The sequence below is a fragment of the Xylocopa sonorina genome, chromosome 9, assembly GCF_050948175.1.
Source record: "Xylocopa sonorina isolate GNS202 chromosome 9, iyXylSono1_principal, whole genome shotgun sequence".
NCBI classification, from domain to species: domain Eukaryota; kingdom Metazoa; phylum Arthropoda; class Insecta; order Hymenoptera; family Apidae; genus Xylocopa; species Xylocopa sonorina.
Window position 1 is genome coordinate 4341524 of NC_135201.1, and position 13570 is coordinate 4355093.

Sequence of the window (13570 nt, forward strand, 5' to 3'; positions counted from 1 at the left end):
GCACGTCTGTTTGCACAATCGTTCTTTCAAGCCAAACGTGTCTTAAACCCTTTCGTTATTATAATGTGTTATACGTGCAGATGTAGTGGTACGTACAATCTCTTCGATGCAGCGTCTGACACACCGACCAATAAGAAATGGTGCTACTAGATGGAGCCATTTCTTATTAAATGACCGCTGGTTGTGTTTACGTAGATATCACGCGAGGCGCCAATATCCGAAAGATTGCCTGTACTTGTTAAGTAAAAAATAAACATTGCTCTCTTTTAAGTATTTTATATCGTTCTATTCTACGTGGAAAATTTCAAGTACGATATTTTTCGAGTATAAAATTGCGTCGATCGTTACTGCTTGAGCAGAATTTGATTAAAAATTTTCTGAACGAAAGCACGATGTTGGAATCTTGAAAAGCTGTTCTAACAAATATACTATTTTCTATAAATACGTAGCAATTTTACGTAAGAACAGTGTGGTCAGCTAATTACAAATAACTATTTTACTTATACGTACTAAAGATCCGTCTCGCACGATCATTTTTTTTTTACCTGCAACTTTATATTATTTATTAATAAAATTCATTTGGAGCAACAGTCGTTTCGAATAATTTTAATATCGTTTAAGTACACGGTTTCGCTATCACTTTTCCTGCCCTCTTTTCCAATACTTTTCATTATCTGTCCTTCCACTCTATTACATCGATAATCACGTCTGTCACCCGAGTTATCTGTCGTCGTTTTGCTTCAACAGGGAATTCAGGCTCTTTCGGTGGTCCGTTCGTCCTCTCGATGAATTGATATACAGAGCGAAATTTCGAGACAGCTTCAGGACTAATTTGAAAAATGATAATGAACCTCGTACGCGCTCAAAGTAGAATTTTGTGCTTCTCCGATCATTAAGGTTAAAATTATGTATAATCAATATTTAGTTGTACAAAGGTAGTAGAATCTTGTATTAAAGTAGAATCGGTGAGATGGGCCCACCACCGGTGGTAACGGGTATATCCCCCAAAGAAGGACCCCCGGGTACCCGCGTGACGGTTCGCGGTGAATTTCTGGGTAACAAGGCACAGGATCTTATAGGTTAATTTCACTGGTCAACCATTGATACCAAAGCTATCATAAATTTATGAGAAAGAAGTTCGTTATTCGTAAAATGTTTGATGCGTACAGGTCTCACGATATGTGGATGCGATTGCCTTTTATCAGCGGAATGGAAATCGTCCAATAAAATCATTGCTAGATCAGGACCTTGTAAAGGTCGTGGTGACATTATCGTAACTACTCGCACTGGAGGGCAGGGGACGTCGACGGTACAGTTTCGTGGTTACCATGAAACTATAGGTCCTATGAAAGAATCGGCAGTATGGGTGGAAGAGGCTCCTATGCAAAGTTTCGTGTGGGGGAGGAGGACGCTTTCCCCGACGAATTATCAACAGGATGATCCTTTAGGTTTAAGCGTAGAGAGCAATGAGTATGTTCAGTTTGTTACTTTTAAAGGTAGACACAGGTATTTCAATGTACTTGTTTGTAGTAAAAAGTTTCCTGAAGATGAGCTAATGGAACTATTTGGAGAAGGTAGTGGAGACCTTACTAGTGAAAAGTTCCACCCTGGTTGGTTTTTATTGCAACACCATCATGCCACCACTTTTGAACATTTAAAAGCTGGATTGACGTATCTTAAAAGAAAAGTTAATTCCCAGAAGGAGGGTCAATTATCATTTTTGAAGGTGATTGTTGAAGAAAGAAGGAGTTTAATGTCTATGTCTTCTACTAAAAAAATTTGTCACTTTTCAGGCGAATGTAGGGGCAGTAATGGAACAATTAGATACAATAATATTACTAAAGGAACAATTTGAAGCAGATGTAAAAACATATGGCAGTGAATCTACTGAAAAGTTAGAAAAGGCTATTCAACAATCCATGTCAGAGGCTAATAAGTTATTTGATGATGTATTGGCAAGAAGAGATAGAGCAGACGCGACAAGAAATGCATTAGCTGTAATGCAGAGATATAAGTTCCTCTTTTGTATGCCAATTAATATAGAAAAGAACATAAAACGTGGCAATTATGATCTTGTGATTAATGATTATGCGAGAGTAAAGAATCTGTTTAAAAATACAGAAATCGAAGTTTTTAAACAAGTGTTACAGGAAATTGATAACAGGATTGATATGTTAAAAGGATATTTAAGAAAGAAACTTGAAGAAATGCCCTTTAGTTTGGAAGAACATAAGAAAATAATTAGAAATCTTGTAAATTTAGAAGTTATGGGAGATCCAGCTTGGAATGCAATAGGTATTTGCTTACTAATATTGTATACAATACGTATACATATGTGTGCAGTCCATAATTAATACATAGTTCGTAATTACTTTTTCCAGTTTCACATTCACATTATTTGAAGGAAAGTATTACTGCTTGCACGCAGGAACATTTAGAAACGGATCATTCAAATGGAGAAGACTTGAACAAAACGAAACCAATGCAAACCAATAAACAATCAAAATCGAACAAAAACGATGGAACCAACATGCCACCGCAAATATCATGTATCGAAGCAATTTGTGATATTGTAGTTGAGCAATTACCGGATCTTTGGAGACTAGGCCAAAGTTACTTTACGGGGCAACTACATGTTGCAGTAAATGCAGAGAAACAAGCACCTTTTAAGGTATATTAAAACAAACACAGAGCTTAATTTGAATCCATTCAACTTATGTAAAAAAAAATTATTTCGGTACAGAATTTGGTACTGTCTAGCATGCAGCATGCTATGAAAGCCATGAGAAATACGTGTAGCAATGATTTGGATGCTGTATGGCTTTTACGTATCTTGCGTAGGATTAGGCAAATGTACGCTTCATTGATTCATTTGGATTTGCCAAGCGATGCGTTAGATATTTTTGGAAAATTTATACTCGATTTAAGGTACAAAATATTGATGTTAACGTAACATTATTTTTTACTTCTCTTTTCCACGTAATATATTAAAGATGTTTTAAATCAGATTACAGTGCTTTGATGCTCTTTTCAAACAAACTGCGGAGAACGTAGCAGCGTTGCATAAAAAGGAAACTTGGCAGATTGAATATTTAAACGAAGATGGTGGCGTTACAAAAGTGGTAATGATTGAATCATTGTTTATGAAAATTTTAGATATTTTTCATCAAATATATGTCTCTGTTTCGATACAGCCATACTTGTTCGAGGAGATGATTATGGAAGTCTCAAAACGCGCGCGAGATACAGTAGTCGCTTGCGGTCCTCGAGAAGGACCGTTGTTTGTTAACCCAACGCATCAACTTTTATACTATAACTCCGTTAAAACACTGTTTACATCGTTTGCACGATGCCTGCAGCGGTTGGCATTTAGCGGCTGCGAGCAAGCTCTAGAGGACGATGAATCTTCGGTGTCGCAATTAGTTGGTTCGCCTTCCGGCTATAAGAGCAAGAGTAACAAACATCAAGGCCCAGTAAGTTTTTTGCTATATCTACATTATGGTATGCTTACAGAGAAGACCATTTATTTCAGGGCAGATAGTCCGTATATTAACTATAGTTAATATATATGTATATATGTGTAAATAATTTGTAGCATCTTTTGAAGTCAGTGCTATATTTTAGCATTACTTCTGAATTTTTTATCAGACGTGGGAACAATGCCTCTTGATCTCATTAAGTAATATTCGTTATACCCTGAACACCATCCTACCAAGAATTGGAGACGTGTTAAAGGATCTAGATTATCCGAAATTATCGAATGCAATTGGATGGAACTCCGATTGGACGCAGCTGGAAACATTGGACACGGCTGTTCTCGACGCCTATTTGGAGCGCCGCTGTGATCCGTTGGTCGGTACAATTGAACCAAGCATGTATTTAGGTGGTTTAGAATGGGACTTTGAAACTGAACCTACTCACGTGAGGCCGTATGCTCAAGAAATCTTAGCGAACTTGATCGCAGTTCACGCTGAGGTATGTATTTTTTATTATTTTTCTTTTTTGCCAGAAAGAAAAAAAAAGGTACAAATATAAGGTTTGTTAATACTATTTGTTTCTCATTACAGGTGCGCCGAGTTGCTCCAGCTTTATTGCAACGAGTATTATCTCATATTGTTGAGACAGTAGCAGAAGAGCTAGCAAGACTAATGTCGTGCGTCACTCAATTTCGACCTGCTGGTATTGTACAAGCACGGATCGATATCATATTTCTACGGGATGCTTCACGAACTTATAGTACAACAAGGGCAACGTAATAATCTCTTTTCCGTTCATTTTTACAGCTATACGAACAGAAACCATAATAGTCCCTAATTTAATTTCCGATATATAGAAATTTCTTTGAAGAGGCTTTAGATGCAATACCACAACCTGTTAATAAGGATGACTGCACGCGAATCGACATGTTATTATCAAAAGTAACGACATCTATGCATTTGCAATTATCCTGTCTTGCCAGCGATACAACAAATAATACTCCTCCATTGATTGCCGATCCTAATCGCGTTACTACTGTATAGCTTTAATAATAGCTTAAACATCTACGTAAGTATTTATTGTATTCACCATTGTTCATATTTTACATTATAGCGCGAGTTTCTTTGTTCCAGTCCGCACACTCATCGCCTATTAATGTGAATACATGAGATAGATATCATCTTGAATTGTTAAGTTATACAAATACACAAGTGGTACAAGAGAAAATAAAAATTGTAATCTTTTTAATCGTGTTTTTTTACCAATTGCAAAGTACCAACATCTGCAGCTAGTAACACAGTGTCGCCTAGAAAGGTATTTGTTTATTACTCTCCCTTGTTCGTATCTTTTTTTCTCTGCTTCAAAAAATAACGATAAGTTACCTGTGTGAAAAACATCGGTAGCGTTTCTAGCCCCAATTATGCATGGAAGGCCATATTCTCTGGCTATGACAGCTCCATGACTAATAAGCCCTCCCATTTCCGTTACTATGCCACTTAATAACGGAAAGTATACGCTCCAAGCAATATCGGTAGCATGAGTAATTAAAATATCACCTTGCTGTATTTGATGTGCATCTGCTACATCTGTGATTACACAAGCTCTGCTAAGCGTGGAACCTCCGCACACAGGTGTTCCTTCAATTTTTGGCGATTCTTCGTTCACTATTGTGTCTAAATTATTCTATGACATAAAAATATTGTTTATACATTTATTTATTAGTATTAGGGAACATATATATAGTTTTTGTATGAAAAAAGAAATTAATGTATTAACCTTCAAAGGAAGTACCATTCCAATATTAACTTCCGAATATTTCATTTCTCTTAGTCGAGGAAAAATTCTTTTTCTGCGAAGAGCTCTACAACAATTTGTTAAAATATGTTAATAATTATAGTTTTAATCAGGAAAGAATTAAAATTTCAATTAATAAAGTAATTACTTTTGTACATATGTGGTACTGCGATGATTTAACATTTTTCCTATTTCTTCGTTGGTCAGGAAGAATATTAAATCTTCGCTAGGTAAATACCCCTCTAAAACCATTAATTTCCCTAGCCTTCTATAAGCTAGCCTAAATACATGTATAACATCTACAACTGTGGATTTTGTAATTTCTCTAGATACTACAGCTCTCCTGCAATGAGGAACAAGTTTTTTTAATATCCATTTAGTAACTGCCGATTTTGGTGTCTTCAACAGCGCCACCGTTTCTTCTGCACTGAGCACTTTAGAATCGTTCGTTTCAGTAGTCGTCGCCACCATCATCTAGTAAGGATACTTTATATTATTTTATTCATTTTTCTATCGTATGTATAACGTATACCTAACGTTAATGCCATCTACCTGAAGCGTGGTAATTAGGTTCTCAGGTTTGAGAGACCAAGGTTCCGACAAGAAATCCATTTCCTGAATACATCTATGTCCATGATTCTTAAAGAAATTATCTAATTCACTGGCGGCCATAGGACAATTAACTTTTAACCAATTTATAGCTTTAATAGGATCGATTTCTTTAAATTCCTTGTCTTTCTCATTTTTCTTAATATAATTTACTATCTTTTTAAGCGAAGTTACTACCTCTGCACCAACGACTTCACTACAAGAACTTAACAATACAGCGATATCTGAAAAATGTTCCGGTACCAAGTCCTTGTAACCTTGTGTTAGTAATCCCAGCATAAATATCTGATAACTAATACTAACTCTTGATGAAAATATATGGGTTCCCATTACCTAAAAATATGCAATTGAATAGTTCATCAGAAGTTCATACAGTATTTGAATATTCTTACCGTCGCGTAATGCTCGAGTTGCTGATTAATTTCATTGTATAAACTGTAAGCATTATGAAAATCTTCTGCATTTAAAGTTAATTTTTCACGATTCTTCTTCACGATTTCTGTTACATTTTTCTTCATTGCATTTTTTATCATTTCCCACCAAATTTTCATTCGAGTAAATGAAGTAGCCTCACCATTCTTCTCACAGGCAATTCTATTAATTTCTGGAGTTATTATGACTTTTCCACATAAAGCAAAATCAAGGGCTTTGTTCATAAGTACTATCTCTTTGTTGGGATGTAACAACATCATCTGTAATAGCAATGAACTATTTTTTAAATATGTTTTCTCCTTTTATTAAATTCATAACGTATCACTTACGTTGGAATAGTTTATGCCGCATCTCATGCCAACGTTATGAAACGAATGAGCTATAGTTTTAAGTATAGCGGAACAATTTAAATCGATTATTTTTGCTGAAATGGAGAGTGTTAAAGGTGCCACTGGATACGGAAGTACTTCACCCACATTGGCAAATGAGATGATATCAATGTCGCTAGGAACGCCTGTATCCAGTTCGTGCGTCAATTCAAAGTCCGTCCACGCGTACAAAGATGTAATAGGTCTGGCTTGAAGTAAATAAATGTTCTCATTGACCACTGCCCATTCTATATCTCTGGCATTACCGAACAAATTTTCTAAATTCACGCCTATAGCAGCTAATCGCAGAGCCATTTCTTCTGATAAACAAACTGTTTCCTTCTCTTGATCGTCTAATTCAATCGTATCCACTCCATTATCACCTGATAATATCTTATGCTTTTTATTCCCTACTGTTGAACCTTTTATACTTAATTTATTATTCCAGCTTTTATGAACAATTATTGTGTCCGGTTCAACTTGTGCCGATACAACAGACTGGATGAACAAAAAGTCTATTAACCATAAACTTATCACGGTTTATAATTTAATGTTAATTTAATCGTACCTCTCCCAATCCGTAATTCGCTGTAATTATAATGCTGGAAGGATCGCCATTTGTTGGATGTCTAGTAAACATAACACCAGCAGCATCAGCATTTACCATCTTTTGTATGCAAACTCCCATAGACGCTTTTATAAACATACCATGCTGATGTCTAATAAACAGATTACTTGAAATTAGCATAAAAAATATTAGAAAGACTTGTCATAGTATCTCATATTACCTGTACTTGACACTTTGATAGGAGAACAAGCTTGCCCAGCACTTAGCTACACTCTTGATAATATCTTCTTTATCACGGACACCTAAATAAGTCGAATTTTGACCAGCAGCGGACGTTTCATCGCTGTCTTCACCTACAGCGCTGGATCTAATGGCATATCGAAATGGTTTATCACCATCATCTTCTAATTCTAGCTTTTCTACAGCTAGTAGAATTGCATCTTTCACTTCGTTGACAACCGGAGTCGACTCGATAATACGCATAGCCCTAAGAATAAACAAATAATAAATATTATATTTCTGGAATAACAAGATATTAGATAACATATAAATGTATTGGATAACAATTTACTCGTCGCAATATTTTTGCAAATCGCCATCCTTCTTTCCAACGCAGACATTCTCTACATCATTGATAGCACTTTGTAATTCTTTATATGTGTGCAATTGCAATTCAAGGGCAAAAACGGTCACGCAAAATCCTTTTGGCACAACAAACTGCAAAATTCGTTACACACTGAAATACTATAATATTATTAAGATATTATTAAGATATAATTTAACTGCTTACGTCTGCATCTTTTATGGAAGTTAACATCGCGAGTGAAATGCCTTTTCCACCAACAATATTTTCATTTTGGCATTTGCTGTCGTCAAAATGTACGACATAATCGTCTCTTTGTACATGGACACTAGGTTGTTTGAGAAATTTCAATTGTCTACTTGGTTCTGCCTGGCATGGTCCGTTGTAAGGAGACCACAATTGTATCAACCCAGTACCCGATATTCCATTCATTTTCAGGTTCACAGTAACAATTTTGTTTAACCAATTCCACGGTTGACCATAATAGAATGTTACTGTTTTCTTAGGTTTTATAGAAATATCGTATTTTTTATTCTCAGCTGAAATGAAGCATACATAATTATTTGCAAAGTTATATGAAGTAAATAAATAATATGAAATAAATAATATTCATGCTACTTTGAACTTACCAATGAACCATGTTTTATATTCTGAATCAGTATTAAATTTCTCTTCTCTAAAATTAGATAATTTTAACCCTATTTTATCGATTTCACACAATTCCTCTTTATTATTTCTAAAGAGGCCGACCTGCATTCTAAAATAAAAAATTATCATATAACAAAAACAACTGTATTTATTTAAAAAATACGCTTTCTAACTTACTGTGGAAAACTATGTCTTGTACTACTCATACTGAGATAATACATGGCACCATACGACATTACTCCTAGTAAGTTAGCTGATTCATGAAACGCGTAAGATTCATGCTTTCCAAAACGATGCTGATGGAGCCCCCGTAAATACATTGCAGTAACAGATTCATCTTTGTATGTTATTTGACCTATCATAGATCCCCATTGATCGAAACCTGTATATTCTAACAATTCTCTGCAACAGATTTTTTCATCAACATATTATTTGCGTATCGTAAATAAAACCATGATTATAATAAATAATAGTTTTATACTTATCAGTACATTTTATTCATCCATTTAGGACCCTTCCACGCTTCACAAGCTAGCGCTTCTGCATGTAGCTTTGTACTCCAATCTTCTGGCCATCTCGATGGTTCAGAATTTGCAATAAATCTAAACGTATAAAAAGGCGTTTGTTAATATAGTTCCCAAAATTAATCTTATTAAATATTTGCTCGATTGGTGTTAGTGATTACATAAAATTGAAACGAATGTGTTCGACGTTATCGTCGCTGGGTTCATCGCCATTACATAGATTTCTGAGCATGCCATTGTAAACTATTCTCCAATGATGCTGGAATTCTAAGAACTCGATTTTAAGACCAGACGCCGTCCATTCCTGATTAAAACCGATCGCTGAAGTAGTATCAGGATAGGCTGTAACAAAAATTGTTAAATAATTTGCATTTGGATAATGAGAAGAAGTAAAGTGACGATGCATAAACACTTAGTATTGGTACCAGGTGAAACATATAGTTGACCATCTGAAGTTGTAAGCTGTATAGATACTTCTGCTATTCTCAGTGTTCTGCAAGAAAATTTAATCAACAAAGAGTTCCCTTTTTGATCCGCACCATAGAAGAATACACTGTTGGCACCCTAAATACAAAAATAAAAATTAAAAGTAAGAACACAACTTCAAGTCACAGTTATAAGTTTAAAAGGACAAACAATACTTACGTCTTTGTCTTTAATTTTGAAGTCTGTCAAATGTTTCTTTTTATAGTTATGTGAATCATTTTCTTGCTTCTTCTTCTTCTTCTTCCTATTAATAGTATTCTCTGCCCACCAACGTTTCAACATAAAATGAACATCTGAACACAATGATTATTAAGATAAGTATCAAACGTACCTCTCTGTGTGCATCGTTTATATGTAAATAAATAAAATATACTTACTTGGAATATCGCGTTTTAACTCCAAACATGATGAACTATATTTGTTAATTGTTTTAGTGATACAGTAATATATCCATATAGGAAGAAAGAAGGAAAACAAAATTTTGATAACAATTAGTATATCTGTCATGCTGGAGTACTTGTCTGAACAAGTGGTTTTAATAATTATGGTACGGCAATGTTTCTAATAAACGACTATGTCTACTACTGAACTTACTGAGAATACGTAATTTATGTCGATTTCCGATCGTTTTATGACAGATATCAGCGTTATCTCTAATTCTAATCGACCATTTATCAGTAGATACAACACGAAAACGTTAAATTAAGTGTTTTTAAATAGCTTAATAAACATTGCTATATACATTCTACGTTTTATAAACATTTTACACAGTTTTAGATTTAAATATCTATCTCACATCCCACAGCAATTTGTAAACAGAAAAAACGATGAGTCCGCTGGTTTTATAGGCAGATCACGCAATAAAAAATCACAAGTACCTGCTCCTTAATAAAGTGATGTAAGTGTAATATAATGACCTTGGAAGACTAATAGGTGACGTAATGGAGTATTTGATCGTGCAATCTGTTAAAAACTTTAGGTTTCGAGTAACGTTAAAATGCGAAAGTACAAGATAATAAGTGCCTATAAATAACAGAGAATTAAATGGAATAAATTCTTATCATATCTCCATTATAAAGATTTGATTATTTATTGAGTGTACTTGCTATTCATTTTCAATTTCAATTGTAGCATTGAAAAATTCTATTTCTAAAATATTGTTAAAAATCTTCAAGATATTTCTAAATTGAACATTTCCATTTTGAAATAATACCACATGTCAAATAGCTTGCAAGGTATAAAATAAATATAACTAATCGTTTTAATTTCACGCATAAATAAATTATTACCTTCTTTGATAGCTCACTTAGAAGAAGTTATTATCTTTTTTTACATAACTCACTATTAAAAGCTATTACGTTCTTACACAAATCACATTAAAGAATACTTTTACTGCAACTTCTTTTTATCAAAAGTATGAAATATAATTAAAAACAAGTAATTACTTTAAATGTTGCGTGAGAGTTACAACATTTAGGCATTCCCACATTAACATCGTACATTACTAATACAGTCACCCATAGAATCGTAGTGGAATCGTAGTTTTTCTTGTACGATGATCAAAGTAATATCAGAGGCCGAACAAATTTATTTTAATTTTTCTTCTTATCCAAATTACTAAAATCAACAGCTTCTTCACCGATGGCATCAATGTCTGGACGGTTTTTATCTACTGGATACAGCCTGTAATTAATAATTATAATAATATGTAAAAACAATAATAAAGCGTATAGAATTTTCATGCAGACTTGTTACACACTTACCATCTTTGATAAAGATAAATAAGAAAAACCACGTCATCTCTGAAACAAGCTATTCTATGTGCAGTTGGTGTAGAGATGATAAATGCAAAGACATCGTCGATAAACGTATTAAACGCTTTATACATAAAAGTCTTCCAAGGTAAATGCGCGACGGATTTCAGTTTATAATTTACAAACAGCTGAGGAAGCATGAACAGAAATCCGAACGCATAAACACCATTCACCAATGAATTTATGCTCCACGAATACCAACTGGAATTACAAGAAATATTATGTGTATAAATATCAATATTAAAAGCATAATAATAGATAAAAAAAAGCAGTGATATACCTCTTATGAGGCTGATACAATAAGGAATATATTGCTCCTCCAATAACGAGGGGATATAATAAATAGCTCAGATAATGCATACTCTGTACATCAAACTCTCTCGTTCTAATTTCAGCCATATTACCACTGTTATTCTTAAGCCTGAGTTTGAATACCTTCTTCAACTTCCACATCTGTTATGGTCAGACAAAAAATGTGAAAAGTGTCTACGAAAATGTAACAGCACGATATTTACCCCGATGATGGATTCAATTCCAGTAGGAACAAGCACAAGTAAAGATGAACCTTCGTTCAGTAAATAAAGAAAGATTACAGTTTGACTGAATCCTTGCCACACAACGGTCCACTTACTAAGACCCACAAGGTTCTCCTTCCTCCTCCAATAACTCACATCATTCTTGAAAGCGAGGAAGTCGAACAATAGCTGTAACGATATCAAATATTACTTTATCAGGTTGTATTTGAATCTTTCCGCTAATCCACCTTCGGTTTACATACATGAATGGCTGCGATAAAGAAAGTTCCTCCAAGGATATATATATTAGTATCTGCAAAAATTCCTTTCACTTCATCTATATCCTTATTGGAGAATCCAAGATTTTTCAAATTTTGCATGGTAGCCTCTACGAGTAATAGCAATCTCAGATTCTCAATAGAAATCGGAGAGTATTGCAACGTGATGTTCATTGTATGATTCTGGGGCATGACTTTTACTAGATCACGATGTCTGGTTTGCAGGAAATCACAAGTAACTATTGGTAAAAATGTGTTGCTTTGAACAATTCTAAAACAATGAGAATTTGTTGTATATTTGCTGCAATATTAATTATTATTAATCTATTAACTTTTAAAAGGGTCGATTTTCGAATTTTGAATTTCCAGTGGCTTAGAGTAATATTTAAAAGAGGAAAACAAAATAAACAAAGATTAATAAAGAATATATAGTAAAGAAAAATATATAAGAACTTCCTAGGTCTATTGCATTAGCATCGTATAACACTAGAAGAAAGTTTCAAGTTGCGAATTAACGATAAACTTGCACAAAACATAGCTTATAGTATATTATCTTCTCGAATAAATTTTCTGATTTATATTCTGTGAGTTATTGATCCTGCAAAGATTAACGTAAGTCTGTTCATACAAAACTGATATCGATATACCTCAAATGATTCGCAAGTTCCACAGGAATGTTATCCACAGGCAATCTGACATCGTCCGTCATTATCGTGAACACTACACGACTCTTAATATGCGTAACTGGGTTTGCCAAGTTCGGCTTGTTCTTTTCAGAATTCGGGTTTTTATCGCCTAACAAATTAAACGTTTCTGCTTCAGGAACTTCGTACTCTGTCAGTTTAATAGCAATGGAAGATTGATATGATTCCTGAAACGGTATTACATTCATTAGAAACCATATGCAAAAATGCAATCGATCACATCATTTTATATGCACCTTTCGCATATTAATAGCATTCTTTCCATGTTTCATCGAACTGGGTACAACGATAATATGAAGAAACAACGTTCCATTGTTTCGTGTCTTGCGTGGAATGTTCAAACTCAACAAGCTGAAAGTATTACACAAAGAATAATGAAAATGAATACGCGACTGTTGCTTTGCATCTTCCCCAATGTAATATTACTACTCACAAACTGTCCGCGTGTGTATAATTGAAATTTTTATTCGAGTACACAAAGTCAATCTGCTTCTCAGAGGAGTCTCGGTCGACGGAACTATAAATATGCAGCTGCAGTTCCGGTTGTTGACTGAGATAGGACGTTAAGCATTGTTTGCCTTCTTCGCAAGACGGTGCAACAAATAACAGAGATAAATTGTATATGGAATAAACAATGTAAGCTAGGAATATTTCCGTTAATATAACGGTAAGGGATGGCCACTGCATCTTTCTAGATTCTTATTACAACGTCTTTGACATTATTTTCTCTTAACTGTTTTCAACCGCACAGAATTGTGCAGCACAATTGA

General features: G+C 34.3%; 3 protein-coding genes across 3 annotated transcripts; 1 reads left to right on the forward strand and 2 right to left on the reverse strand.

The window, feature by feature from the left end:
- Positions 1–766: 766 nt before the first annotated feature.
- Positions 767–4725, forward strand: Sec5 (exocyst complex component secretory 5). Its single transcript, XM_076901921.1, has 12 exons — positions 767–1079; positions 1170–1470; positions 1531–1726; positions 1794–2295; positions 2382–2671; positions 2744–2928; positions 3008–3122; positions 3195–3473; positions 3649–3975; positions 4068–4252; positions 4334–4545; positions 4611–4725. Exons 1-11 carry the CDS (start codon positions 971–973, stop codon positions 4518–4520), a joined length of 2676 nt encoding a protein of 891 aa, XP_076758036.1. The 5' UTR covers positions 767–970; the 3' UTR covers positions 4521–4545; positions 4611–4725.
- On the reverse strand, positions 4541–10072 carry LOC143427639 (rifampicin phosphotransferase-like). The gene is made up of 18 exons (XM_076901922.1): positions 9867–10072; positions 9649–9782; positions 9429–9567; positions 9165–9345; positions 8971–9081; positions 8657–8881; positions 8461–8588; positions 8039–8370; positions 7820–7965; positions 7469–7735; positions 7249–7399; positions 6642–7178; positions 6273–6572; positions 5824–6213; positions 5420–5745; positions 5254–5338; positions 4860–5160; positions 4541–4783 (listed from the first exon to the last, which is right to left on the reverse strand). Exons 1-18 carry the CDS (start codon positions 9994–9996, stop codon positions 4722–4724), a joined length of 3945 nt encoding a protein of 1314 aa, XP_076758037.1. The 5' UTR covers positions 9997–10072; the 3' UTR covers positions 4541–4721.
- Positions 10073–11061: 989 nt separating this feature from the next.
- On the reverse strand, positions 11062–13570 carry LOC143427125 (lipid scramblase CLPTM1L). The gene is made up of 8 exons (XM_076901035.1): positions 13234–13570; positions 13037–13151; positions 12744–12967; positions 12082–12367; positions 11819–12007; positions 11584–11756; positions 11253–11504; positions 11062–11172 (listed from the first exon to the last, which is right to left on the reverse strand). The coding sequence occupies exons 1-8, from the start codon at positions 13485–13487 to the stop codon at positions 11082–11084; spliced, it is 1584 nt and encodes a 527-aa protein (XP_076757150.1). The 5' UTR covers positions 13488–13570; the 3' UTR covers positions 11062–11081.